The sequence below is a fragment of the Alternaria alternata genome (genome assembly GCF_001642055.1).
Source record: "Alternaria alternata strain SRC1lrK2f unplaced genomic scaffold CC77scaffold_9, whole genome shotgun sequence".
NCBI lineage: Eukaryota > Fungi > Ascomycota > Dothideomycetes > Pleosporales > Pleosporaceae > Alternaria > Alternaria alternata.
Genome location: NW_017306198.1, coordinates 230,493 through 257,024, shown reverse-complemented (window position 1 = coordinate 257,024; position 26,532 = coordinate 230,493). Strand labels below are relative to the sequence as shown.

Below are 26,532 nucleotides of genomic sequence, written 5' to 3'. Positions count from 1 at the left end.
GTCTTAATAGCTCGGCATGCCTTTTGGAGAAATCCCCGCATTACTGTTGATCCTTCGAACTTCCCCGCAGTGTGGAGGGACATCAGTCTATTGGTATTGGTTCGGGAAAACGTACAATTACGGGTCATGAGTGTAACAATAGTTAGATCCTTAGATTTCTGTTAATGTTTATCTCTTTTCTTGTTCGCACCTGACTTCTCCATTGTTGTTGTGAGCGCGCGCTGCTGAGCCTTCAACCTACCAATTAGCTACAATGGAAGAACCTAAAGAATTTGGCACTGAACGTATCGAGAAGGCCATTGTGCTTGACGAAACGATCGATGTCGCCCTAGACAGGCGTGTAAATCGTAAATTCGACACCCATATCTTACCTTGGTTATTCGGAATTTGGTATCTTCCCTGCTATCGTACACAACATCAGGCTATATACTAAGTCATCTGTCTAGGCTCTTCTCATTCATAGACCGCAGCAATATCGGTAACGCTCGTATAGCAGGCCTGTCAGACGAGCTATCTATCACAACCGGCACGCGGTTCAACATTGCGCTTCTAGTCTTCTACATCCCGTATATCCTCGTTGATGTACCTTCGAACCTTCTTGTCAAGCGCCTACGTGCCGGCATATACTTACCGGCTCTTATAACTGCATGGGGTTTAGTGTGCACATTCATGGGCTTCGTCCAGTCTTTCGCCGGGCTGGTCGCATGTAGGCTGTTGCTAGGACTATGTGAGGGTGGTATCCTTGGTGGCGTGATAATCTATCTTGCCATGTTCTATAGGAGAGGAGAGATGTTGTTGAGAAGCGGGTTGTTCTACTGCGCTGCGCCACTATCTGGGGCCTTTGGTGGACTGTTAGCTTCAGGATTGGCTACCATTGAAGTTGGGCAGTATCGAAGGTGGCCCTGGATTTTCTTTGGTAAGTCCAACTTGAGTAACATCCATAGTTCACCCTCCATATCAGGGAATACGTTGCACTAACTTAGTATAGTCGAGGGTGCAATAACTGTTGTCTTCGGCATCATCTGCTTCTTCTTCATGCCCGACACGCCTGCGGCAGCAGGTTTTTTAAGCGACGAAGAGAAAGAATGGGCATTACGACGCATGAGACTTGACGCGGGAGGGTCTACTGAAGTCGATGTGGAAGATGAGAAGTTTAGCTGGTATTGGGTAAGGATGGCACTGAAAGCCCCACAGACCTATCTTTCTGCTTTCATCTGGTTCTTTTTATTGGTACCGCTATACGTACGTCTTCTCGACTTCCATGTCTCAATGGCAACACTGATTTACAATAGAGTTTTTCATTGTTCCTACCTAGCATCATCGCAGGAATGGGCTATCGAAGCACTACTGCGCAGCTTTTCACGGTGCCCCCCAACATGGCTGCCTTCATCACCGTCATTGGCACGGCGTATGCCTCGGACAAACTAAAGAACCGGGGCTACTTTATCATCGGAGGATGCGTTTTGGGAATATGCGGTTACGTGATGTTGATAGTAGCGACGACCAATGCCGTACGATATGCCGGCACGTTCCTAGTTGCCATCGGTGTCTTCCAAGGCTCACCCATGCTCATGGTAAGCTTGATCTGAAGATCTGCGTACTTGTCTTGCTCACATGTATCCAGGGATGGGCGTCCAATAACCTTGCGCCTCACTATGTCCGAGCAGTCGGAATTGGTATGGTGATTTCCATTGCTAATTGTTCGGCCTTTATCGGTACATTCATCTATCTCCAACGCGATGCGCCGAGGTATGTTTTGGGCCATTCGGTTAGCCTTGGTGCATTAGTGATAACGATCGTACTCTCTGCTGCCCAGTGTGTGTACTTGGGTTGGGAAAACAAGAAGCGAGACAGGGGTGAGCGAGATGATAGACTTCTGCAAGCGGATGCGGATAGACTCGGCCATCAGCATCCGAGTTTCAGATTCACATTGTAGCCGAGGGCAGGCGGTGACGAAAGCGATGCCGGTGTTGTTGGAAGCTAGCTAGGAAAAATGTTACGAGACTAATATGCCGCTTCATGTCGAAGAAATGTTTTCCGGTGCTAGCGTTAGGTAATATCATGCCCTGTCTTCATAACTTCGCTCTTTTCATATCTCTTCCCCCAATCATACCTTTTTGCTTGGTAGAATCCTTCCGCCATGGTGTGAGGCTTCCGCCGCCTGCGACCCACCCGATTGCCATAACGATCAACGTAAACGGCACGGCGGTCAGGAAATACCACCCGTATGTTGATTTCAACGCCGACACGCTCTCGTTCATACTGTATAAACCAGATATGAACGTCAACGGAATGAAAATAGTCGCCAGCCATGTGATTCTTGCCATGTTATGATTCTCTTCAAGTCCGCGACGTGAATCTTCGATGGATATTTCCGAAGTGACAATGCTGGTAAGGCGGTCGACGCGTTCCTGTAGTTCGTTGACATCGGCAAGAACACGTTTGAAGTCGGGGACTATATCCTCAAACCCCTCCACGTTTTCAAAGTTGATGACCAGGTTGTCAGAAAACGCTGAGCGTATAGAAAGAGGTGAGTTGGGCGCGGCGGAATACTGAGGAGACGGGGTTGTGAGTCGCGCTGCGGCTGGGAGCGCGTGTTCCAACGTCTCTGCCACCATCTCTCGAAATACAGGAATCTGCCGACGCCAAGTGTGAAGCCGTTTGAGCGATGTATCGATGGCGTCGCCTTTTGAGCGGAAGAGGCGCGGCAGTTCAAGTTCCCATTCTATTTGGCTAAGTCGGGCCCTTACATAGTCACACACTATAAGCCATTCTGCGCAAATGGTGTAAATGGTTGGTTTGGCAAGGACTTGCGCGTTTATATCGTGACCTTCTCTCCGCTCGAACCATGGGAATGCGGTAGTCATTTGGACAATATCCTCGAACCAGGATACAGATGACTTGATCGAAGGGTAGACCTTGGTCTCCATCTTAGGGGTCGGCAGCCAATTACTGCGATCATACCCTTTGCAGTGTCAGCGTGTAATTTTGCCAGGTTGAGATGTCATGTGTTGGTACTCACATAGGGGTTGACCCTGGCGGACGGTCGGATCCAGCAACACGATTCCTACAGTCCCGTTTCCGCACTGCTTATCTTTGCCAATCCACATTGTGGTCCGTGTACGCATAATGGATACGACTGCTCCGTCTCTGTCTTGATAGTGCCAATGATTCTCGTCGTTGTCAGGACGTCTCAGCACGTTCCAGGCATTTGCCTCTAACCTCGAATCCTCGAATTCTTTCTCTGTTTTGAAATATCGTAATCTCATATTGCGCATTCTAAACCACGGTCGATGCTTCATGCTTGAGATTAGGCTGGGCGGTGATGCCCAGGGGTCGCGAGTGTTATGCCATACGTAGTCATCGATTTGCTCGCGGAAGAATAAAGGATCAATATCGAAGCGCGCTCCCAAAAGCTCGATGACTTGCTGAGACAGATCTTCCACAACGAACAGTCGCAGAGGAGGCTGTTTCGTACGCTCATGCGACAGGGCTTGTAAAGTCTCGTGCAGCAATGTGGGTGTCTTGATTGCTGTAGTTTTGGGTGCTGTGGAAGGGTTATATTCCACGAAAGTGACATTGGTCTTGTTCCTCCGCCTTGCGAGCTCCTCTGGGTGATGTTTGATTTCATTCCAACGCAGTGGGGTTGTTCCGACCTGCATCCAGTCCGCCAGATGGCGTAGATTTTTCCATGACGTTGACAGTGATTTGATGTGCGCCAAGTATGGTAGCTTCTTGCTGTTACTGTGCTGCGTAAGTGATGATCTAGAAATACAGTCGTGCTATCTACCTACGGATCTGGTATTTCCCACTCATCTGCCACGGGTATCCGTTCATATGCGTCTCCGATCAATGCATAAGGATCGGGAAAGTCTGCGCTATGTGGAATTTGCTTCGCACTCCAAAGTGCCGGCATCGTGTCCCTCTTGGCAGGCAGGACATCGTCGTTGCCAATATCGGAATTAGAAGACATGGTTATTCGAATGCTAAATTTGCGTACTTAACGATAGAGAGGACGATGCGATGGGTTTATAGCTCTGTGACAAGGCTGCAAGGCGATGTTGGGGGCTGAAAATAAGTCCCGAAGGCTGAGACTGAAGCGCGACAATCTTAAGGTTGCATCAGGGGTGCATACGCGAGGTTTCCAGCGACGTATACCCGCGCGCCTCTATGCGGATCTCCACATCCAAGGAGGCGCCTGAAAATGTTAGTCCTTCTGCGTACTGGATCGTGTGGATAAAGAGTGTGTTGAAAAGTACAGACATCGTGCATGCCATGTTGCTCAGTCTGTGGCGCCATCAGCTGAGACGAGTCCGACCCAATTTGGTCTAGACGTAAGATTCAGGCGCCCGGCATCAGCAAAGCCACACTTGGGATGCCAGCTCACCTAGAACCTCTTCGGAAGTGCTTGTACTACGCGACAGAGTATATAGGTATTGATCGAAACATCGTAGGCTTATGCGATAGAAATCTCCAGTCCGAGCTGGGCTAGATGCAGCCCAGGAATATAGTAATTACGATACAAGCTTACAGGCGAAATCGATAGCTTTGTCCGCCCGAATCCGCGGCGTAAACTCTGCTATAGCACCGACTGAGCGGTGCCATTGCAGCGGCACTTTTCTTATCATCGTATGATTGCAGCCTATACAAAACTTACCGTGTGTTATCCCTGGGCTTACTCGCCTGCACGACGTCAGGGCCGAATGTGGGGAGAACGCGGGGCGTGCAGTACACCTCGGAAGTCCAAACTCAATGTCGCACAAAGGTACACTGGCAGGGCACGTATGTGTGCCTTGTCTTAATATCTAACGTATTTCCATTGACGTCTAGCAACTTCAATTCATCCAGATCTCAACATGACGCATGATATCCTAAAACCCCATTGGTCTCGGTTCCTTGGCCCTAACGCTCCTGATCCCCAAAAAGACAAATATCTACCTCACGACCAAGCTGTATTTTCGTCGCCGTATGGTCCACTTCCACCTACGCCAGACGATCTTAATATCCACGAGCTTTGCTTTCCGCCAAACAACCCATTGCCAGAAGATTACCCTCTATTCATCAACGCCGCCACAGAAGAAGTTGTCACCCTCCACAGCTTCTATGCTCGGGTATGTGCATTGGCGCGCGTCTTCAGATATGATGGTCCAAATCCACTGGGTCTAGAGAAGAGTCCAGTAGATGATAAAGAAGATGGAGAAATCTTGGCTTTATTCTCACGGAATCATCTGCACTATCCAATGATAGCGCACGCATGTTTCCGATCAGAGCTGGTCTTCGGCGGGATCAGTCCAGCGAGTACGCCCTACGAATTATGGTGGGTATTGAGAAAAATGCAAATTACGAGCATCATGTGTCATGAGACGTTGCTCCCGGTGTTGAGTGAAGCGCTCAAGTTGGGATCTGGCGAGGGCGACAATCTATCTCTGAAGCTCAAGTTGAATCCTCAAAAGGTCATCGTACTGAGCGATAATCCTCAATTAGACCACGTATCAGGTCAACGTACTATTGAATCGCTTGTAAGAGAAGGGTTCAATTTGCCAGAACAAAAGCGGAAGCTGCTTGGCGGAAACCGTATGGCATACCTGTTTCAATCTTCAGGAACTTCCGGCTTGCCCAAAGCAATGATGATCACGCATAGGAATGGCTACTCTTCTGGGATGCAAACGCTCCATACCGGTGTACAAGTTGCGCGCTTCACAGGAGACGAACCGTTGACGCCCGTCACTTTACTCGGTGTTGTCCCGATGTATCACTCATACGGGATGATCCTGTGGATCCTTCGTCTCAATCTAATCAAGCAGACCTCCGTCATCCTTCCAAAATGGGACCTCGAGCTTGCTTTGAAGAGCATACAGAAGTACAAGATTACACATCTTCCACTGGTCCCACCTCTAGTCCGTCAGCTTGCTCAAAGCTCATTGACTGAGAAATATGACCTAAGCTCTGTGGTCGTCGCATCTAGCGGTGCTGCATATCTGCCACCAGATGTCGCACATCAGCTGGCCAAGAAGCTACCACAGGGTGCAGAGATACCAGTACCAAGTGGCTATGGCCTCAGTGAAGCAGCCAGTATCGCTAGTTCGGGTGCGAATGGGATCTTTGGCTTAGAGCCTGCGCTGTCTGGCACGATTGGATATCTGCTCCCAGGTATGCAGGCTCGTATTGTGGACCCTGACACACTCAAAGACGTAGCCAAGGGTGAGAAGGGTGAGCTCTGGGTACGTGGACCAGTTGTCACGCCCGGTTACTTCAGAGAAGCCAAAGCCACAGCGGATATGTTCACCGAACCGGGCTGGCTACGCACTGGAGATCTTGTCATGCGCGACAAGTATGACCGTATTCACTACCTCGATCGCCTAAAAGAGATGATCAAAGTCAAAGGTCTGCAAGTTGCTGCCACGGAGGTGGAGGATACGTTGCTGGACCATCCGGAGGGTCTTGTGCGCGATACATGCGTAGCTGGCGTCGATAATGGTCGCGGCGATGGGTCCTTGTTTGTCAGAGCATGGATCGTACTCACGAACGAGGGAGGGAAACAGGGCGAGGATATCGTCGTAAAGAAGCTACATCAGTGGGTCGAAGGACGCTTGAGTCGACACAAGTGGCTGACTGGTGGTGTTGAGGTTGTTGATTCAGTAAGTGCTTGAACTGCTATGAACTACTTACACTGACGTCGTTCTCAGATACCTAGGACTCCTTCGGGGAAGATGTTGAGGCGAGAGATGAGGGACAGATATCATGCACGCATTCAAATTGGTAGCAAGGCGAAGCTATAACAGCTCCATCGTAACGTCCTTTGGTTGTGGCGAGAATATGCAATGCTCTATCTCTCGACGCTGGCTCCATATGCTCCGTGACATTCGCCACCTGTGCTGCGCTTGGCTTCTGATCCGCCCTAGGCCGAAAGTCCCCCAGCTTCCCGTTGTTACGAACTCGTGCTGAGAAAATGTCGTGATATGTTTGCAACGAATCTTGATTCTGCTTTTGGTATTAGTCGATCGCTTTTCGAACATGGCTGGTCATGTTTTTCAGCTCGTCGGCGCTACGTGGAGTTTGATGGGCTTGAGCACGACGAAGGTGAGGTTGCGAGGCTTGGCGTCGACTTTCGGAGATAGGCTTCTCTCCCAACTCCTTAACGACGACTCCTTACTCATCAACGTCCTCTAACATGGCAATCACACGTTAGGTTGGCCACGTCTCGCGACGCGGGCCGTCTGCTCCTTTAGGCACCGGTAGCACGATGGAGGGGCAAGAGTGGGGTTGAGATGCGGCGCTTTGCCCGAAGTTCGGTGGGTGTCATGACGTTGGAGCTCTGCAGCTACAAAGGTCAACCTGTTGACGCCGCTAAGCGCTCCTCGCCGCTGAATTCACAATCTCACCTTGGATCTACTGGGAGACTACCAAACCGTTCATCTACGCCATGTCATCACCAAAGACCGTCCGCTGGGGTATCCTCGCTACTGGAGGCATCGCCGTCACCTTGTAACTACCCCGCGCCACACCCCTACTGAAGCTGTTTACTAACATGGACACAGCACCAAGGATCTGCTTTGCGACCCTACCACACGTGGCGTCAAGCACCTGAAGCACACCGTCGTCGCTGCCGCTTCGTCGTCGTCGGAATCGCGCGCCAAAGACTTCTTGAAGGAGGTGGGCGCACCCTCGGAAGCAAAGGCATATGGCTCCTACGAGGAGTTCGTAAAGAACCCAGACATCGACATCGTATACATTGCTACACCGCACTCGCACCACTACCAGAATGCCATGCTTTGCTTGGAGGCCGGCAAGAACGTGCTGTGCGAGAAGGCTTTCACGGTCAATGCCGCCCAGGCGCGCAAGCTGGCTGAGGTCGCAAGGTCCAAGAACCTCTTCCTGATGGAGGCTGTATGGACGCGCTACTTCCCACTGTCCATCTACGTCCGCGAGCAAATCACGTCCGGTCGCATCGGACCCATCACACGCGTCATTTCCGACAACAGCATGGCGCTCGACCCCGAGAACAACTTCCCAGACGGCAAGAACCGCATGGTGAACCCTGACCTGGCGGGTGGCGCCCTGCTCGACCTTGGTATTTACGCCCTTACCTGGGTCTTCCAAACCATCTACCATACTCAGCCCGAGAACTCGCGCCAGCCGCCCAAGCTACAGGCTTTTGTCAAGACCTATGAGCCTACTGGCAAGGCCGACGAGCACAGCACCATGATCCTCCAATTCCCACGTTCGAAAGATCAAGGTGGCGAGGTCCATGCCGTAGCTACAACCTCGCTCCGCGTCGCAACAGCCCCAGGAGGAAACCAGGACCTACCTTTCGTCCGCATCCAAGGACCCAAGGGTGAGATTCAAGTCTTTGGACACTCTTTCCGACCCCTCTCCGTCAGGATCATCGATTCAGAAGGCAAGGCTGAGTCGAAAGAGTTTCCCATCCCAGGCCCAGGTAAGGGAAGCGGCTGGTACAATGGCTTCGGTGGCTCACTGCAATCAGAAGGCGAAGGTCAGGGCATGTTCTGGGAAGCGGATGAGGCTGCGGATGCGATTATCAACGGCAGGAAAGAGGGCAGGTTCCTTGGCCTTGATGAGAGTGTGTTAATCATGGAGGTCATGGATGAGGTGAGGAAGCAGGGCGGACTCGTGTACCCGGAAAAGATTGAGACATTAGATTACCCGACGCAGTTGTAGGTCTAGTTCAGTGACTGCTGTATGAACAGACCTATCTCAGAAATAACACAGTCAATTATTGAGTACTCAATCCTAGTTTAATCATTCTTGTCCGTGCTGAAGCCGAATATGCTCCTGCATCATGAAAAGGTCTCCTTAAGAGGTCTCCTACTGTACGTTACAGTCTCAGAACTTTAGCTCCATCATAACAATCACGAAAGAAGCCATCGTGTCGAGATTCCCCACAGTAGCATAAGAAGTATTATGAACTGACAAGAAGATGCACCAAAAAGTCGGGCGAGCCAAGCAGCAATGTGGACCGACAGACTTACACACAGCTCTGCGAAGGAATCTATCAACTTGCTGGTAAAAAAAATCAAGTAGCTCATCAGTCATCCAACTCGGCACGAGTTTCATGCTCCTCGTCGGCCTCTTCGATCCCCAATGCGCATGGCAGCCAGTACAAGGAATGTTCGCCGAGTGTGAGGAAATCCTTTCTCGGTCTTCCTTGCGGCGTCTTGTCGACTTCCCAATCGGCGGTACCGAATGCTTGTCCCGTCACTCTTGCTGATGATATTGTACGAAGCCACTATAGGATACTCGACTCAGGAACCGAACCCTTCAATCTGGTGGACTGTAGATGATAGACTGTCATAATAGTCCTCATTGTTTTTCAGTTCGATCTCTAGTTCAGCTTTCATTTGTTCCAGAATTGCTTCGTTGGGGGTGACGTCAAGCTCCAGTGCCTCTTGCGGCTGAGACGTAATGGAAGCGAACGATATTGCTCTTGTCTTTTGAGTGCAAATGGTACTCGACTCTGGCCTGATGAAATCCAAAGTACGTACTGCTGCGGCAATGAGAATTTCCATACTTGAGGCGCGTAAACGATATCCTAGACACTTCAAAGCAGAACCTAGAACAATACCTGGAGGCAGCTGATCCTTAGTCTTCGCCGAAAGTGTAATATTCCATGTCTGAGGATCAGCTGCCTCTAGGTATTGTTCTAGGTTCTGCTTTGAAGTGTCTAGGATATCGTTTACGCGCCTCAAGGCTTCCTGGAACTCCACCCTTTCGTCTTGTTGTAATCCACTGTGACCTCGCAGAAGGAATTATCGTTTTCGGGGCTGGCCGTGGTCTGAGTGTGGCCTAACGAAGCTTTGGCTGGTCTCTGGAAGACGTAGTGTGATCTGTCGCAGGGTCTCAGTAGAGAGCCTGATTCATCGAGCGATGGTGGCACTTTTCCGTCCTGGAATAGGCTGTGTAACGGATGACTGACTCGTTTAAGGGCGCGCAGCGGGTTCGTATGCTTGGCTGTTACTTTTTATGTTGACAACTCATCTTGTGCCCGATAGTTGGGACGAGAGTAGTTCGAACCTTCAGTTCGAAATATGTTGGTCGAAAGATTGAGTGTTTGGACGATTGAGCTAAGCAGTATGACGGCACCGGCTGGGTCGAAGTTTGTCAACAACTATTAGGTTCATATAGTGAATTAGCGCTTTTCAGAACTGTTTTCAAAACGACCACCTTCATGGTCAGTAAAAAAGTTTACAAAAAGCTTTTCGAAGGATTCATGATTCGACATGGGTGTGGGTGGGTGGTCGTACAAGATGTACGTCCACGGAGGGACATGCATGGAGTATGCATGTACGCGACAGTGTTGAGAAAACGACGTGTAGTGTCAACCTTGGGAGGAGTCGCCACCGATGTCTTCGTATAGCATGCCCGCTACGTCCTTGGAGTTTGTCGTACTATCAAGCTTGTTGTCCTTGTTTTACTCCCCAAACTTCGTCTTGTCCAGTATAACCTTTAACAGTCTCTTCTTTTACACGCATTTCATGCGCGCCTCCGACTCGCTTTAGAACCTTTTTTGATCAGCGAAAGGACCAGGCAAGACGCCGAAAGAGAATGTGCCAGATATGTGTGCATACAATTATCTTGTTAGCATTCTTCAGGTGGGATCGCTCGCGATACAGAACAAAAAGTAATGTGAAAGTGGTTGAATGTGCCTGCGAATGCTAGCGTCGCTATACCCATATCATCAAGCGCTGGAATAAACATCTGATGAACATTCAGGTGCATATCTATGATGTTGATCTGCTACATAGCCTACTATCAGTGCCCTTTCTGCATAAAGTTACAAGCACATCGTATCAACGTACAGTGCCCTATTCCCACATTGGTGACATGACTATCTCTATCAAAGCCTTTGTCGACAACCAGGAAATGGTGATGAGCATACGTATAAGTTCGAGTTTGTTCTATAGTGCTGACCATCGTCTTTGGCCGTGATCCTACACATCACATCAGCTGGAGCGACAATAGTAGTTGCCATCACCTCAGAGACTCCCAATATTCTAATTATCTGCGACCTTGCTCATGCCTGCATTCCCGTTATGGTAGTCCCCCAAACGCCACTGGGACCCGATACTGCAATGAGTCAGCAAATACAGTTCGATGTGTCGTTTACCGAGACTTTCTCAAGACGCGAATGACTGACAGATCCCAGTTGTCAGTGCTCAGGAAGGGTCTTCAATTGTGCAGCTGAATCGACCATGTAATCTTTGTAGTCTTGTCATCTAGCCATCATTGCCCTAATACACTCTAGACACCGCAAGTCAAGTCGTCGCGCAGGATTTGACAATATCCATGGCCATGGGCTTATAGATCCGCGATCAAGTCAACAGGGCGCGGTCTATCATGCATCTCCGGCAATGGCGCGAATGCGCGATTGAGGCGCGGCTCACCCTCTCGAGCAGGGATGGAACATGGTATAAATCCAGTTCACGGCCAACCTGGATACGCACTATTCTCGCCTTACAAGTGCAAGCACTGACATGCAAGTGCTGCAGCATGGGGGCTGGGTGATTGGCGCACCATTGTATGATCGTTAGTGATTGTCCTATAAGTACAAAAGAGCTTTTGAATTGAGTTTGGGTTTCGACATGGTGTCTGATGAGGTGTTGCGACAAAATCTGGTAGACTATGCAAGGGATGTCGATTTGCAGCATCGGCGATGACGTACAACTGGCCCAGAATAGAATGAGTCCACAAGACTGGGATTCAGCGGCATCTCGATAAGTGAGACCCCTTTCAAGGGAAGCGGTGTGATTATTTTATCAGTCAGCTAACATTCCGGTACCTATCCTTCCAAGATGTCCTTCACTCTTTTCGACCTACATGTTCTGCACACACATAATGGCATCAACAGATCTCACTCCAACTCCCGGCACTATCGTCACCACCATCAGATACAAGAGTCAGATTTTGTGGATGATCCCATAGTGTTGCTGGTCATTTCCACCACCACGGTGATCCGCCTGTCTACCTTACCTTTCGTGTTCGACCAAACCTATGCGCATGCATACGTTGGTAAAGAGTTTCAGATCGAGGACTACCTTTCGTATCTTGCCCGCTGCGCCTGAATCGTCTACACAGCAACTAATCCGCGCGCCATAAGCACTGGAATGGCACTGCGCAGGCGGGATGTCTCCTTAGCAACTTTAGTGAATGCCATCTACACTTGCGACGTAGTTTCTGTCTGCTGTATGACGACTAGCGGACTGGCTAAGACAGTCGCATCCCTGGAACTGAAGAGGATCTTCGCTATGAGACTCCGTGCTGTCGAGTCTGGGTCATCGTTGGAGGCCTGGTCGTCAATGCGCTGATCTACATGATTGTGCCTGCAGTCCACGTCTCTACGTGCTGACATGATGAGAAAGCGGATACACAGCAGTCAAAGGGTACGGTCCGATATACTGAGTGTGTCACAGGTGCTCTAAGTTTTGTCAGCAACATGTAAGCGTTCCTCGTACCAGTATAGGCAGAATAGCAGCTGAACATGGAGTTGCGACAAAAGACTGCTGTCTTAGTCGTCTTTGGATGGGTACTATGTGGGTCTCTCGACTGGCTAGAACGCCGAGCATGTGCTAAATCGATTCAGTACGATAGCGGTTGGTTGCGATGGACTGTATTATCGAGTCATGTTATGGATCAATGGGACTATACTTGGCTGGTGAACCAAAGGGCACTGGTTTGGTGAGTCTCGTTGGTGAAAGACAAGATTCTTGGGTCACGTTAACAGAGGTACCCTAGTATGGCCGAGATGTGTTTAGTCGTAGTCGTCGGCTGCTGTTCATCTGTCAGCCGCATCAGGCGTCACGTCGCCGGAGAGGGGGCGGCCTGGGCAGGACCGACGACCCGCCGCGCATGCCAAGATGGGTTCGAAGTTGTCCCCGCTTGACGGACGTTGAGCCACGGATGGTTTCAAGCAAGGAGAAGAAGAGACAGAGGGGTGGTGATACAGAAGCGGGCAGGCAGCGAGGGGTAGATGGTGTTGTGCATTTGAGATGGTCATTGACTCATGACTATTCGTCGAGCTTGGGCCCACCGGGGAGGAGACGGCAGCCTCAATTACCGAAGGAACGGACATAACGACGATAGCGCAGAGAGCCCTGCATTCACCATCGCAAAGTAGTTGGGGCGCAATCGCAGTCCCATCATCCACCGGCACAAAGAGCGTCTCAATGTGCTCGCAGCGCTCTCGCGACGTGCGCGCCATGCTTCTTCTCCCTCCGCCTTGAAATTCCGCCGCACCTACCCGCCCACGCCCATGTCCGCCTCCACACCCGCACCCGCGAGTAGCAGCCATGCGAGCAGCAGCCATGCGAGCAGCTCGCGCCGAGTACCGCTGGATAAGCGGAAGCGCACCGAAACGAGCTGCGACAAGTGCAAGTCGCGCAAGCAAAAGTGCCGGAAGGAGCCTGGCCAGGACGCCTGTCGCTACTGCGTCGTGCACAACATCGAGTGCCTGACGACGCAGCCGCGCAAGAAGAGACTGTATGGGAGTGTCGAAGGCCTGGGCACCCGTCTGGCGCTGCTCGAGGCGCTGGTCAAGGGGCTGCTTCCAGAGGCAGACGTTTCCAGTACCGAGGCGTTGCGACAGCTTGCGACGTCGCACGGCATACCGCTGCCAGACTCGGCCGCCAACGACGCGCATGGCGATCAAGACGACAGTGGCGAGGGCGAGGGAGACGACACCGTGTCACTGTTGCCCGACCAGCAAGGGCAGGTGCAGTTCATTGGCCCTGGCAGCTCGCTCTCCTTCCACATCAAGCTGCGTACGCTGGTCGGAAGAGGCGCTCTGCGCGAGTTTGTTCTGTCAGTACCGGCCGTGTATCAACTTTACCTGAGGCGCATACTGACTCTCCGCGCCAATATCTAGTTTTGGCAAGAACGCAGCCCAGGCATCGTCGCCAACAGGCAGCGACGACCAGCGCAATCCGTCGAATCCCACCGCACCATCGAGTGCCACCCACGGCTCTGTCGCCGTCCAGGGCCGACACTTGAACCCCGGCGACAGACCAAACCTCGAAGTGCTGATACGCGCCTTCTTCGAACACATACACCCAGACTTCCCAGTCCTGCACGAGCCCTCGTTTCGCGAGGCCTACGAGGCGTGGTTGGTCAACCCCAGGAATGCTGATCCCGCCTGGCTATGCAGCTTCACCTGTGTGCTGTTGCTCGCTCGTCGCGTTGCGCGCATTCCCTTTCCAGAAGACCAGGAGCGGCTATGGTGGCAAAGGACACAAACACTTCTCCCGGTCGTCATCTTCACTTCTAGCATCACAGCCATACAAGCCCTGTTATTGGCCGCCATACACCTCCACAACACAAACCATCGGGATGCTTGCTGGAACCTGACGGGCACCGCTGTTCGTATTGCATATGCAATTGGACTGAATCAGGACAAAGTCAACGCTGGCCAAACACCTCTGGCTAGGGAGGTGCGCAAGATTCTATGGTGGACTTTATATGCCTTTGAGACGATGCAGGTGTCCTCCTATGACCGTCCAAGTGCCATCGAGAACCCAGGCGCAAAGATCAGCAGTCCTAACGAGAAAATAATTGGCGGTCCCCCTGACCTGTTCGCATGCTCGACCCGCTTGTTCATGCTGCTCGGGTCAACGTGTCGCGCGCCCAAGACGGTCAAGTCCAACGCCAACGATGAATCCTATGTTGGCCCGTTGTCACCCGCCGCGGGTGTGCTACGCGACCTGGTCCGATGGAAGGAGACGTTACCCAGGCATCTACACTATGAAGTCATAGACGCTTCACCTCCAGCTATGCAAAGGCCGCTGTTGATGATACACTCCGTATATCACTATACAACCATCGTGTTGTGTCGCTCAGCCTTGCTTGCACGCGCTTCCAGTCTGGCTAAGAGCGGTCATGACACTACAAACTCCGCACTCACAGCCATGGCGGAAGCTTGCGCTGAATCTGGCCGATCACTGGCCAAGGCATTGCTGAAACTCGAATCTTTTGGCAAATTCGATTCCGTCTACTCTTGTGACGTATGGTATATGCTCGCATCAAGCTCAGTGCTAGTCCTCGATCTTGTGTGCTTGAATAAGCTCGGAGGCACAGACATGTCAGAATCCCGCATTCTGTTGTCTCAGCTTGCAGATCTGGCACAGCGGCATAGGCGGAATCCCTACATGCCTGGAACCATTGAGAAATTCGCATCCCTGGTTCCAGAACTACATTCCATGGCCGACTCTCTAGCTTCTCCTGTCAGATTTGCAGAGTCGGAACTCGAGACCCACGATACCGGACCCCAGAGTTCCCTTCCGCCGCAGCAATTATCACAGCCGGACGCTGTGCCACACATGTACCATCAGTCCCCGCCCGGCGTAGGTACTTACATGTACGCGGATCCGATGCCAGGCCGTATATACCCTGACCAGGCCTACATGGGTCCTGCCATGCACCCTAATACCCGGTTCGATAGGACGACGCAAATGCAGTTCATGGACTTTACGATTAACAATATTCACGAGTGGAATTGGGCGGACATTGGGACTATGGTTGGCCCCGAAGGCGTTCCGAATATGCCTGGAAACCCTCATGTACATGGACCACAGCCAACAGGGCCGAATTGACCACTACAAATATCTTTGAGAAACAAACCTGAGGAATAAGCCCCTTCATATGTGAGAGCGAGTGCGAGCTGAGCATGCGACTGGGCACTGTTACATGCTGATCCTGTTCGATGATTGGCTTTGAATAGTTGTATTTCAAACCATGCTTACTCTTCTCCTACCGGAAACCCGGCAAAGTTCCAGCGAGAGGGTTCATGAGGGCTCGAGCGCAAACAAGAGAAAAGGCTTAATCTTCTATCCGCTGTTCTGAGCCCAATTACTCGCAAGTCTAACCTTGAACGTTTGGCACACAGGGTTGAGACAGGGGTAAGGCTGGTAGGGCTGAAAGACGGCGTATGCCGCAACGGCTTGGCAAGTCCCGCGCCTATCACGTTCTATGTCTGTAGTTCGCACTCGCACTCGTATTGTGCCGTACTCGCACTCACCACGCCAAGAAGAACTGCAACAACGCGTTCGACACGGCGGAGCATACAGACTTACGCGGTGATGCATGTAAGAAGCGTAGAGAAAATGTATATTATATTCCACGATGTATCCTTCTCCACAGTCACACAGCATCGAATATCAAGCCTCCAGCTCCAATCAGCCACGCCAGAACCAATCTACGATACGATTTCCACAAACAATTGATCAGATCCAAAGTTACCACTCTTGTCCATATCCAAGATGGGAATCTCAAGAATCCTCGACTTGCCTCTCTTCAGTAGCCGCTTCAAGTTACAAATCCACATTGCTCAAGTCGTACTCGTTACTGCCGCTGTCGGCCTTACGGTTCCTCGTCTCTTTGTAAAGAATATTCCGCGTTCAAGATCAAGCACAATTGCATTAGGAATGGTACGTTGTGCTCTCGGTATTTGGGTCTCATTGGGTATCTAGGATATTTACAGACATGATTTAGCTGTTGATCTGGTTGCTAACGCTTGCGTCTAGGGTGCTAAATCCCTCATCCTGCTCGCCTACCTCATACTTTCGGAACACGTTCCCCGTTTCCAGCGTTGGCACAGCTACAAGGCGCACGCGATTATCGCTTGTCTCGAGGTGGTTTTCTGGAGTGGAGTTGCTGGCTTAACGTTCCAGGCCAACATGAAGTCTTGTGTAGGGGTAACATGTGGCCTAAGCTGGGTAGTAATGGTCCTCGCCGTCATTATCATGTAAGTCGAGCAGGAACTTCAATTGATTGCCGAGTCTAACATGACCTAGCAACACAGAAATTGTTTGCTCCGGTATCAGCATCAGAGAGTTCAGGGAGTGGAAAAAAGCTGGCAAGCCAAAGTCAATGGGACCTCACTACGCCCCTCGTTCCCCATTTGACGACGAGGAATCACTCCGAACCGGAGTCGCACAACCAAAGGAGGCGCCTGTCCAAGCTGCCGAACGAGCATACTTCCACTCTGAGCAACGAAATGCGCAACCTGGCCAAACTCGACCCCACGGGGAATCTCTTTGGAATGATCAGAACGCACGGCGATCTTCCCGACAGGGACGCCATCATTCCTCGCGTCGCTCTGAAGATCGTACACGTGGCCGAGAAGAGCGTCATATGCATGAGATGGAACAACCACCGCGATATCCAGAACAGCAACAATACTCCCCAAGAGGATCACGCTGAATATGCGAGTGCTGTATGGGGATGGGTTCCCTCACAGCTCACAGTTTGGGTGGATTTAGGTCGCACTCGCGATATGCCTCTCGGCTTATCTACATGCTAGAACTGCGTATACGTTCGCGTTGATTTTAGGTTCTAGGCGGATCAATATCGTTTTTATTTTCCTGGCATTTGTTTCCTATGTTATAGTTCTGGTGTGTCGAAAATCTTTCCGAGCGGGTGTAGAGGATCATAGAGTTTTGTACCAAAGTTTCCTTCTAAACATCATGCTGCTTGCGCTTCTTAGACTCTAGCTGCATTAGAGTAGCGAAGTTGTACTTATCGATTGGACGTTTATCCTGTCTCACTATGTGATTTCCTGGACATGACTGCATTTTTGCACTGCGCTCTACGACGTCATGGCTGCGTTGCGTACCTCTAGGACGTGTTTCTAACGTGTCGGATCCAAATATATCCCCTATATTGGGCTTAGCGCGTCATGAATGACGTCAAAATCCTGTTTAGCGGACTCCCAGCCTCCTACAACATCTCGTCTCATTCGGAACCAATTGCCCAGAGCGCCCCACAAAATGCATGTCTCTTGTACAATATCTTGTATCATTAGAACTCGGTGACTGGATATCGGGAGCAATGAACGCCAAGTTGCTGATGATGATTCAGCTACTTACACGAATGACAATCAGTATCTTCCCACGCTGGCTATACCTGTTCGCCTCTGCAGTGCAAGGTGTACTCTAGTGCTGCAATCGCGAAGGCGTTATGATGGCGTTATCCAGTTCACCTCCAGTGGCATGATCTAATGTACACTGGTACTACTTCTGATGGCTAATCGGAAACAGTCGAAAGCAATAGAATGCGCGTTATCGTACATCACCCCTCCAATACGCTTGCACACTAACGCATGCTCTTAATCTTGCTTTCTCTCAATCGTTCAACAGATCCAGCCAAATCTCTTTCTGCTCCTTGAAAGATTCATCTTCGAGAACACCGCGGAATGCCACTTCAGCTCCTAAGAGCCTTGCTTCGACATCTCCTCGCTCCAACTCTTCTTCATCATCACTGCCACAGCTATCGTTGCGCCTCTCCAATGCATCAAGCATCGCCTCGCCCTTTGTCTCCAGCTCCTCAATTCGCTCATTAGCCAAAGCGAGTGCTTCCCTTAGAGTGGACTCTGTGTCTGCAGCCGCTTGGGTAGCAGCCGAGGTACCTTGAGATGTGTAACGTTGCAGTGTAGCCTTCAATCTCAGATTACGCTGTTGTACCTTGCCCTTAGTACGGTCACTCTTCTTAAGGCGAGCGACGGTACGCATGGCATCGTTGAATTGATCCACAAGCTTGTCATGCTTGGAGATGAGTACATGGAAGCGCGAATAGAGTTGCCTCCCAGCTATCGTGTCCTCCTCATGGCGGAACCTGAGTTTAGCCGACTCTTGTTCCATCTCCAAGATGCTGCGAGCTTGGTCTTCGAGGTCTTGATGTGCGGCCTTGAGGTCCTGTTCTTGCTTGAGGGCGAGTGTGCGCCAGTTGTCTCGATCACGACGCAGGCGAGCTGCAAGCGACTGAGCCCAGAATAGTTCACCCAGGAGATCATGCTTAGATCTTGAAGCTGTCCGTAATAACTTTGGAGATGGCAAGGTATGATGGTGATTGGCGCCGAAGTTTCCTTCACTTGGTCGACGGGATCCGAGCGTCGATGGACTCACAGGCGCAGAGACATGTCGTGTAAGTGATTCCAGTAGTCGTGACTTTGGGTTTGGGGTAGTTGCTGGCAAACTAGGCATAGCAACTGCCATGTTTAATGTTGTGTTTGTTGATAGTCGGGTCCCAAGATTGGGTGGGATATGTTGAAATGTGGCGTGGGTTACAGACAAGGGCGCTACAAAGAAGGTGAGATAAAGAGGAATCGTGACCGCAGGGCCGAGCGCAAGACGTCGATATATGTCACAACTCAACAAACGATGTGTTGTTTGAATGCGGGGTTAGTGGAAACAATAGTCGACAGCCGACGCAACGTCGCGTCTTGCATAACACGTGATCACGTGCAGGCGCGATGTGGATTGCTGCTTCCACACTCACCATGGATCCGCCAGTACGGACAGACCCTGACTAAAAGGAAAACAAAATGAAAGTTTGACATGGAGTGATACACACGAAGCGATGAAAATTGAGAGCGCGTAATCAAAATGACGATGATTCGGACCCCGAAAGACACCACGACGGTGCCATCACCTACCGAAAAGTACACCTAAATGCGGCTCAACATACTAAAGACTAATTGCAACAAGCTCACAAAGCCATGGCTGCAGCAAAAACACCAATGGAACCTCCGACCAGGGCCATCACATTTGGGATTGATCCAGCAGGTGCAAGACCAGTGCTCGTTGCAGCGGTACCAGATCCAGACCTTGAAGGTGATGTCGCTCCTGTTCCTGAGCCAGTAGATGCTGAAGTCTGAGTCGCTGAAGCTGATCCCGACGAAGACGCACCACTTGCAGTCACCAAAGCCACCACCTGGTAAGCTTCCATATCCTGTAGCTCGCTCGCCGACAAAACACTCTTCGTCTCGGTGGTACTGAGACCTGGGATGCTTCCGCGGTTGGTGGCATCACAGGTTAGGTCAGCTGTTGTCATCGCACCTTGCCAACTGCAGGCGATGTCCACAGTCCATGCGCCTGGACTCGGGTCTGTGAGGTGCATCTCATATGTCTCAGAACCTTGTATGATAGTGTAAGGTTCGCAGAGGGAGTAATCATCGCTGGAAGCATCGTCCTGACGGCGCATGCGAGGCGCGGGTGTAGGTATCGGAGTCGAATCAGGCGCAGACGGGTCATCCGTGTTTACTGCAGGTGTCAGCACAATCTTTCAATAACCCTTTGCAACATACGCATATCGGTCGGCACTGCAGAGATACCCGCACTGTCTGAAGGACAGCTGTTCTGGTAGGTTGTTGCGCTGGCATCGGAACCAAGCACGGTGAGGGTGCTATCGAACTGGAAGAGATTGAAGATTGTCGCAGACTCTTGCGCACTGGCACTACCTTGCGCAATGGCAGTACCGGCGAACAACGCAGCATAAGTGGAAGGACGCATATTGAAAGTGTGATGAGGATGGACTTGGAGAGATGCAGTGCTGCTGTTACAACGGACTGGGCTTGAAGTTATACATCATTTCCTGCCTGTCACGCAGCCCGCAGTCAATACTACATTATCTTACCCGAGCAGACGCCACCATCGCTTGCAGTGTCCAGGCGACGAATCGCGACCGTTACGTGCCTGGTATGTGATGATGCATCAGCAAATACGGGCGGCGGCGAAACGCGCTACTAAACTCAGGGGCATGCGGGTGGCTGGAAGCTCGCAGACTCATCGTGACAAACACATTATGAAAAGATGGCAAAGCAGAAGCATCATTCGAGATCCGAGAACGTCGTTGATGCGATGCGATATCTGAAATGCGGAGGTGAGTTCACCCAAAGCTTGATTTCCAAGGCCAAGTGCTTGGCTTACTCGATGCATCTGGCGAGGCAGTCATCATGTAGCAAAAGGAAAGAACATGTTAAATTAGGCGGTGCCGCATGGAAAATCGCTCGATTGGACATGGCTCAGCTTGCGGCTGACTTACTGCTCGCATGTCCGGGAGCCAGAAGACGTCTTTTTTGTCTTTTTCCAGCGAAAGCGCGAGGCAGATGTAATGAGGTACGGTCCTTTTCTAATTTCCCACAGGGTTCGCAAGCGTCACCAAGCATCTAGACTTACGCGTGAGGGAATGCGAAAGAAATAACCAGTATAGAGAAAAAAGGAATGGCAAACTGATGCTGAAGCCTGGATTTTTGTTGAGGCGGAGAGCATGACCGTGTTGTTTCCCAACTCTCAACGTCGCGTCCATCTTCAAGATTCCCCTTTCCGGGCAGTGGGCAAAAAGAACATGCATTTTGAGCTCGTCGAAAAGGCAAAAAAGAACGTTTTCCGACACCGGGAATCGAACCCGGGCCTTGCCGGCACTGTACAGTGAACTGACTCTGCGAATGAGAGCGGCAAATCCTAGCCACTAGACCATATCGGACTTGGATGAAAAGAGAGGAGATCGCTGGTAATATATCGAGAAGCACAAAAATTGAACGAGAGACGAGGGGCTGGCCAAAGAACATGAAAAGTTTGCAGGACAAAGCTTGAAAGACACTACCCCACCAGCACTATGGAGCACACAGAGTGGACCTTCATCTCACGAAAAATCATTGCGAAACACTAGTCATTATTCGTTATGGCGTTATAGTATGGAAGAGCAGTAGCGGACTGCCTTCCAAAACGCTTCAGGAAGCAGGCTCGAGGCCAACGACATCAATGGCTGCTTCAACACGCCTATTCGAAACCGAATCCCGCTTATAGACAATTTAGATACTTGCAAAGAAACGACTGTTCAACCCATCACAGGTGTATCGGCCCTCTCAGGTAGCGACTGTGCAATCGGAGCCAGTCCCAGCAGCTTCATGCCATTCTCCAAGATGACTGCAGTCGCTTCATACAATGCAGCAAACCCAGGAGTCACCTTGGTATCTTTGTCATCCTCAGCATCTTCATCTTCATCTTCCGCGAAGCACTCGGCAAGTTGGTCAGTCACACTAGAGAGATACGTAACGACACCAGCCGACTCGAGGGAGTGATATGTCGCATTGACAACCTCGGGATACTGAGCCAAAACGCGTAAGAGATTGGCTGGGTCGTCTTCAGCCAATGCCTCATAGTCTTCGTCTGACAGTTCAGCTGCAGATTCGACACCTTTCAGTAGCAGACGGAGTTTGGCCAGCCAGTACTGCAAGTCCGGTCCTGATCCGAGCTTGAAGGACGCCATCGTGCTCGTATCGAAGGCGTGTGTGGTGGTTAGACGAGTCGAGAGCTCTTGCACAAGCAGTGCAGATGTCGCCAACCCTTCTTTGGTATCGTCGGGACCGCCAATCGTTTCAAGCTTCTCAGCATCAGCTTCCGAAAAAGCTGTCATCGCCTCCTCACAAGCATCCAGTATGCCCTGTGGCTTACACCCTCTCCCAAGCGTCGCAGCCATCTTCGATACCTCACTGAACTTGACGTGGTGTAGCTTGCTAGCGAGCTCTTTCATATCAAGTGCTTCCAAAACCTTGATGAGCTGTGTGAAATGCACACTGTTGTCACTGGCCACCACGTATATCATCTTGTCGAACGAATATTTTCTCGACCGTTCGAGGACGGCAGCGAGGTCTCGGAGGAGATAGGTGCTGCTACCGGAGCGATCGCGGATGATGGCTGTACCAGACTTCGCACCTAGGTTCTGCATATGGATAATCTGGGAACCTCCACTCTCCTCTGATATTCCCTTCTCCTTCAACATCTGTTCAACCTCGACCATGGTATCGGGACTGATCTGCGACTCGCCCGAGTACTCATCGAAGCGCACGCCTAGTCTCTCGTAGAACTTGGTGTAATTGTCGATGTTGACGTCTCTCACTCGCTTCCAAAACGCCACGAGTTCTTCGTCACCCTCCTCAAGCTTCTTGAATGCTTCGTTGCGTTCCGCAAAGATGCCCTTGCTTTCGATCTCGACCTGTGCCTCTCCCTTGTCTTCACCTTCCTTCGCTACTTCGTCGCGCGCTTGCTTACTCGCAGCCTGTTCTGGCTTAAAGTCATCTTCTATCTTATGGTAAACCTCCAGGAGGTGACCGACAGGATCTGCCTCGTACGCCTGTTCCGAGCCGTACTTTGACCACCCAACATACAGTAAAGCGATCGGCTTACCCCAGTCTCCAAGATAGTTGACGCGCGTCACGTCCCATCCCATCAACTCGTGCAGCCGGCCGACAAACGCACCAACAATGGTGCTTCGTAGATGCTTCCCCTGAAACTCGCTGGTAATATTCGGAGATGAGAGCTCGACCACGAGCTTCTTCTGTGCGCCTTCCGTGCTAGCAGAAGATGGGACAGATCCATACCCATGCCTTCGACTTGAAATGTACGGCAACAGAAAACGGGACAGCGAATCTGGCTTCACGAAAACACGAAAGTGAACCCCTTCTAGGAACGGAAGAAGGAAGAGTGAATGATCACTTGGAAACTAGGCTTGCTTAGCGATTGCCATGGTATACAGGGTCAAGAATGGAAGGTACGTACCTTCTTCATGAGCTCAACAGCCACTTCATCAGCTTTAGCACCAGGCTGAAGCTTCGGAAGTATGACTGCCAGATCTCCATTGAATATGTTGTTCGGCCATTGGATGGACTTGTAGGCTACATTGATGTCACAACCTACAGCATCTGCTAGTACCTGGGCCAGGTAGGTGCGGTATACGTCGAGCGGGTTGGCAAGCACTTCCGCGTCTTTGACATCGGGAATTGGGACATTGAGATTCAAGGAACCAAGAGATTGCTCGAGCGCATCCATTCTCAGTTGATCGCTGGCTATGTTCTTTGTTGAAGAAGGCGTCAAGATGACACCAACGGGCATGCGCTTAAGGTGCGACTGTCAGAATACAGTGTGGTACTGAGCTATGAATCAGACTGAACTGCACCTTATGGCACAGACAGCTTGAAATGCTCACCGGTGATGCTCCTCAGCCTCATTGTAAGGGACCAGACTGCCACGTCGAGCAGGCAACGAACCTTGGACTGTCGTGTTTCTCCACAATTGGTCCGCTTCATGCACATCATCAACTACTATCAATGAGATAAAGGTATGCATTATCTTGGAGGCGCACGTATCGTGGGGCAGAATACTGATTCGCTCCACCATCCGCCTTCTCGTGTAAATCATGTTTTGGGCGGGGTAAGTGCTGTCATCATTCTTTGTCCAATAGCACCAGGATGTATTTTCCTTCGCCCATCTTAGCTTGGACTTGTCCCTACAGCCGTACTTCACAAGAATATTGCCAAACTCTACCAATCCTTAAGGCTCTTAGATAAGCCTATAGTCGTTGATTTAACGACCTAGTCTGTCTTCTTATGCCACTCATGTGTTGGCCTCCGCTGCAAGACGGCACCACCCGCTACGGTCTTCTTAATGATGTCTCGATCATCCTGCCATAGCCGCTCAGCCCTTATGGCGATAGTGTCGCACCATTGAGGTCGGTACATTTGTCCTTCCACAACGAATCGTACTAGACGAACCAACAATATCAGGAGCAAATTAAAACCAACGAAGGAAGCCAGGCTGCGCTCAACCTCCACAAAGGGTTCGTCGATAGTGAAGAAAGACATCACAAGGCTGAGGGGCCCAATGTATTGGAGCATGAGCATAGTGGAGTAATTGCTCTGCTCCATTGTTCGAGCCCCTGTAGAGGTTTGTTCCTTCTCACAACGAGTTTGAATACGTAGCAGATCCTGGTTGAGCCTCTCAAGAAGTCCAAACTCCTGATGAATGATGTGAAGAGTGTTTCGAACATAAGGGTCGCACGGTTCCGCAGCAGAATTGGAGAAGTAGCCAATGTCCCCGTTGTCCGCGATGAAGTTTCTCCAAATTCCCACTGTGTCGTCAAGAACAGGCAACAGAATGTGAAGAAGGTCGAGCATTCGATGATACCATCTCAAAGAATGAGATTTCCGGCCGCTCAAAGCGTCCTGCAATGTCACTACCACTTGTTCCCATTCTTCGCGTACTTGCCGGATGCGGTGCTTTAGAGTCACCAAAAAATACTGTCGTGGGTTCCAAACTGGACAGTTCGCATTCTCTTTTCCTTTAGTCATCTGATCAGGGTGCATATCGTTGAGTGAGAACTCGTCTTCCCCAAATTCCCGGTCCGCATCAAATTCCGCGTCTTCAAAACCGTAAGCGACATACTGCTTGACGCTGGTACCACATATCGTGAATGAGATTTGCGCAGGGTAAAGGCCCAGATCGCCGGCTTCAATCGCTTCGGGTAGGACCTTAGACACGAATGACAAGTTTATCCAGTTTCGACGCGGCTTGATGTTCGTTCGCTTTGCGTAATTGGCATCTGTACGCATGGCGAAGAAGGGCAAATGGAAGTTGAATTGATAGGAAGCCTTTCCTTCGGTCTGGCTATGGATCAGTACGTTTGCAATCAGATATATGAGAAGAGTTTCCTACGTAAAGACGAATTTCCATCAAGGGACGGAAACCAAGATATTTAGCTATGGCGTCCTTGAGAGCTTCGTGTTGGTGCTTCGGCGCTGTCTCTGTAAGTGCTGCAAAGTCATAACCGTCCGGGTTCAGTATAAATCTGTATGTTGGCATTGGCTTAGTTGGGTTTGAACAAGATGTGAAGAACTCACATGAGTCTTCGATCAGAATCGGGCATGCGTTTGGCGTTGAACCGCTGTTAATATCAGTTAGCCGCGATACATCAGATTGGCACTGAAAAACATCCAGTGGTATACGCATAGATCGCTCTCTAACAAAAAAGAGTACCAAATCACCAAATTTCGTGACGGAAAGACAACATGGCTTCGATAGGTATCTCGATGGACGAAAAATAGGAACCGAAAAGCTCGGACAGGTTGAAGAATGATTACCTCTTCGCGGAGAAATGTGTACAACATCTTCGCTGTCAATGGTACCTTGGGACGTCTCGAAGTAGGGGAGTACCGGGCTGAAGCGCTTTGTGTATAGGGATCTTCTGCAACGCTTGGGATGGAGTTTGTAGTGTAGTTACGGTCACTGTTTCCTTGAGATTGATTGTCCGATTCGACCAAGTTTGGACTCGGCATTGACTTGTGGTTCTGATGACCGTGGGTAAGGGGTGACACAAATGTATTGGGATGGATGTATGCACTATAGGTCCGGTCGTCCAGCCAGATAGTTGCTTTGGTCTGCATTTCGAGATCGGTCTTCTTGACACTTCCGTAGAGACGAATGATGGTCTTCAAGGATGGTGAAATGAAGTCGTCATCATAAGGGCGCACAAAAAGCTCAACGCAACCACGCTCCGGCTCTAACGAAAAACGTCGAAGGTCTTCAACATACGGGAAGTCATCCTTTGGAATCATAGCATCGTCGTAGATATCCGTCCATTGCTTTGCGAAAGGAGAAAGTAAGATCCGGTTGCTAGCGATGGTATCGCCTTGGGACTGCACCTCTCTTCGCAACTTAGTCGAAGTCTTTGATCAAGACGCTTCGCGAAAAGGAAGCACATACCTGCATGAAGTCCCTGTTAGAGCAAGATGCTCATCAGAACTATGGTCATGTATCATCTGGAAAGATTTGTGTTGTAGAGATTATGCACATGCTAAAATCCACAAACTGCATGTTCTTTGACGCTATGCGTTAAAAAGGATGCGGAAGGCGAAACCGGTCTTCAAGCTCTAACGAAAAGTTGCCGAAAGTCAGTGTATATACTTGAGCGCTT

At 50.6% G+C, this 26,532-nt stretch overlaps 11 protein-coding genes and 1 non-coding gene across 12 annotated transcripts; 5 read left to right on the top strand and 7 right to left on the bottom strand.

The window, feature by feature from the left end:
- Nucleotides 1-253: 253 nt before the first annotated feature.
- On the top strand, nucleotides 254-1,936 carry CC77DRAFT_1030665 (MFS transporter-like protein; the record flags this gene model as incomplete). Its single annotated transcript, XM_018526602.1, has 5 exons — nucleotides 254-390; nucleotides 447-916; nucleotides 989-1,263; nucleotides 1,293-1,574; nucleotides 1,625-1,936. The coding sequence occupies 5 exons, from the start codon at nucleotides 254-256 to the stop codon at nucleotides 1,934-1,936; spliced, it is 1,476 nt and encodes a 491-aa protein (XP_018386450.1).
- On the bottom strand, nucleotides 1,629-3,973 carry CC77DRAFT_1040086 (hypothetical protein; the record flags this gene model as incomplete). The annotated part of the gene is made up of 3 exons (XM_018527189.1): nucleotides 1,629-2,965; nucleotides 3,023-3,744; nucleotides 3,795-3,973. The coding sequence occupies 3 exons, from the start codon at nucleotides 3,971-3,973 to the stop codon at nucleotides 2,073-2,075; spliced, it is 1,794 nt and encodes a 597-aa protein (XP_018386449.1). The 3' UTR covers nucleotides 1,629-2,072.
- Nucleotides 3,974-4,578: 605 nt separating this feature from the next.
- On the top strand, nucleotides 4,579-7,024 carry CC77DRAFT_848445 (4-coumarate-CoA ligase-like protein). The gene is made up of 2 exons (XM_018533406.1): nucleotides 4,579-6,638; nucleotides 6,687-7,024. The coding sequence occupies exons 1-2, from the start codon at nucleotides 4,857-4,859 to the stop codon at nucleotides 6,777-6,779; spliced, it is 1,875 nt and encodes a 624-aa protein (XP_018386448.1). The 5' UTR covers nucleotides 4,579-4,856; the 3' UTR covers nucleotides 6,780-7,024.
- A 130-nt stretch (nucleotides 7,025-7,154) lies between these two features.
- On the top strand, nucleotides 7,155-8,620 carry CC77DRAFT_1019834 (NAD(P)-binding protein; the record flags this gene model as incomplete). Its single annotated transcript, XM_018524924.1, has 2 exons — nucleotides 7,155-7,485; nucleotides 7,539-8,620. Coding segments are annotated over exons 1-2 (1,114 nt in total), but the record flags the coding sequence as incomplete, so codon positions are not given.
- A 4,647-nt stretch (nucleotides 8,621-13,267) lies between these two features.
- Nucleotides 13,268-15,599, top strand: CC77DRAFT_1060728 (hypothetical protein; the record flags this gene model as incomplete). Its single annotated transcript, XM_018528357.1, has 2 exons — nucleotides 13,268-13,815; nucleotides 13,880-15,599. The coding sequence occupies 2 exons, from the start codon at nucleotides 13,268-13,270 to the stop codon at nucleotides 15,597-15,599; spliced, it is 2,268 nt and encodes a 755-aa protein (XP_018386446.1).
- Nucleotides 15,600-15,932: 333 nt separating this feature from the next.
- Nucleotides 15,933-17,335, top strand: CC77DRAFT_848126 (hypothetical protein). The gene is made up of 3 exons (XM_018533405.1): nucleotides 15,933-16,433; nucleotides 16,530-16,750; nucleotides 16,800-17,335. The coding sequence occupies exons 1-3, from the start codon at nucleotides 16,266-16,268 to the stop codon at nucleotides 17,206-17,208; spliced, it is 798 nt and encodes a 265-aa protein (XP_018386445.1). The 5' UTR covers nucleotides 15,933-16,265; the 3' UTR covers nucleotides 17,209-17,335.
- Nucleotides 17,336-18,131: 796 nt separating this feature from the next.
- CC77DRAFT_915710 (hypothetical protein) lies at nucleotides 18,132-18,782 on the bottom strand (the record flags this gene model as incomplete). Its single annotated transcript, XM_018533673.1, has 1 exon — nucleotides 18,132-18,782. A coding segment is annotated over one exon (651 nt), but the record flags the coding sequence as incomplete, so codon positions are not given.
- Nucleotides 18,783-19,244: 462 nt separating this feature from the next.
- CC77DRAFT_847866 (hypothetical protein) lies at nucleotides 19,245-20,625 on the bottom strand. The gene is made up of 2 exons (XM_018533403.1): nucleotides 20,090-20,625; nucleotides 19,245-20,045 (listed from the first exon to the last, which is right to left on the bottom strand). Exons 1-2 carry the CDS (start codon nucleotides 20,292-20,294, stop codon nucleotides 19,492-19,494), a joined length of 759 nt encoding a protein of 252 aa, XP_018386443.1. The 5' UTR covers nucleotides 20,295-20,625; the 3' UTR covers nucleotides 19,245-19,491.
- CC77DRAFT_1019830 (hypothetical protein) lies at nucleotides 20,587-21,165 on the bottom strand. Its single transcript, XM_018524923.1, has 2 exons — nucleotides 20,733-21,165; nucleotides 20,587-20,664 (listed from the first exon to the last, which is right to left on the bottom strand). Exon 1 carries the CDS (start codon nucleotides 21,133-21,135, stop codon nucleotides 20,914-20,916), a length of 222 nt encoding a protein of 73 aa, XP_018386442.1. The 5' UTR covers nucleotides 21,136-21,165; the 3' UTR covers nucleotides 20,587-20,664; nucleotides 20,733-20,913.
- Nucleotides 21,166-21,168: 3 nt separating this feature from the next.
- Nucleotides 21,169-21,267, bottom strand: CC77DRAFT_t36. Its single transcript has one exon. It is a non-coding gene; the product is annotated as a tRNA-Glu (tRNA).
- A 180-nt stretch (nucleotides 21,268-21,447) lies between these two features.
- Nucleotides 21,448-23,723, bottom strand: CC77DRAFT_1019829 (Nucleotidylyl transferase). The gene is made up of 2 exons (XM_018524922.1): nucleotides 23,343-23,723; nucleotides 21,448-23,286 (listed from the first exon to the last, which is right to left on the bottom strand). The coding sequence occupies exons 1-2, from the start codon at nucleotides 23,610-23,612 to the stop codon at nucleotides 21,622-21,624; spliced, it is 1,935 nt and encodes a 644-aa protein (XP_018386441.1). The 5' UTR covers nucleotides 23,613-23,723; the 3' UTR covers nucleotides 21,448-21,621.
- Nucleotides 23,724-23,917: 194 nt separating this feature from the next.
- Nucleotides 23,918-26,527, bottom strand: CC77DRAFT_848053 (hypothetical protein). Its single transcript, XM_018533404.1, has 5 exons — nucleotides 26,322-26,527; nucleotides 25,700-26,264; nucleotides 25,460-25,503; nucleotides 25,275-25,407; nucleotides 23,918-25,222 (listed from the first exon to the last, which is right to left on the bottom strand). Exons 1-5 carry the CDS (start codon nucleotides 26,375-26,377, stop codon nucleotides 24,155-24,157), a joined length of 1,866 nt encoding a protein of 621 aa, XP_018386440.1. The 5' UTR covers nucleotides 26,378-26,527; the 3' UTR covers nucleotides 23,918-24,154.
- Between the last annotated feature and the right edge of the window lie 5 nt (nucleotides 26,528-26,532).

Bases quoted from the DNA above. Each gene is read 5' to 3' on its own strand.
- CC77DRAFT_847866 (XM_018533403.1), bottom strand. From the start codon at position 20,294: ATGCGTCCTTCCACTTATGCTGCGTTGTTCGCCGGTACTGCCATTGCG. The intron at 20,046-20,089 runs GTATGTTGCAAA...TGACACCTGCAG, and splicing joins TGCAGTGCCGACCGATATGC to TAAACACGGATGACCCGTCT.
- CC77DRAFT_1019829 (XM_018524922.1), bottom strand. From the start codon at position 23,612: ATGGATGCGCTCGAGCAATCTCTTGGTTCCTTGAATCTCAATGTCCCA. The intron at 23,287-23,342 runs GTACGTACCTTC...AAGCAAGCCTAG, and splicing joins CTGTTGAGCTCATGAAGAAG to TTTCCAAGTGATCATTCACT.
- CC77DRAFT_848445 (XM_018533406.1), top strand. From the start codon at position 4,857: ATGACGCATGATATCCTAAAACCCCATTGGTCTCGGTTCCTTGGCCCT. The intron at 6,639-6,686 runs GTAAGTGCTTGA...CGTCGTTCTCAG, and splicing joins GTGTTGAGGTTGTTGATTCA to ATACCTAGGACTCCTTCGGG.
- CC77DRAFT_848126 (XM_018533405.1), top strand. From the start codon at position 16,266: ATGGGAATCTCAAGAATCCTCGACTTGCCTCTCTTCAGTAGCCGCTTC. The intron at 16,434-16,529 runs GTACGTTGTGCT...GCTTGCGTCTAG, and splicing joins GCACAATTGCATTAGGAATG to GGTGCTAAATCCCTCATCCT. The intron at 16,751-16,799 runs GTAAGTCGAGCA...AACATGACCTAG, and splicing joins GTCCTCGCCGTCATTATCAT to CAACACAGAAATTGTTTGCT.
- CC77DRAFT_1019830 (XM_018524923.1), bottom strand. From the start codon at position 21,135: ATGCATGTTCTTTTTGCCCACTGCCCGGAAAGGGGAATCTTGAAGATG.
- CC77DRAFT_848053 (XM_018533404.1), bottom strand. From the start codon at position 26,377: ATGATACATGACCATAGTTCTGATGAGCATCTTGCTCTAACAGGGACT. The intron at 26,265-26,321 runs GTATGTGCTTCC...TAAGTTGCGAAG, and splicing joins CTAACAGGGACTTCATGCAG to AGAGGTGCAGTCCCAAGGCG. The intron at 25,504-25,699 runs GTAATCATTCTT...TGATATTAACAG, and splicing joins ACACATTTCTCCGCGAAGAG to CGGTTCAACGCCAAACGCAT.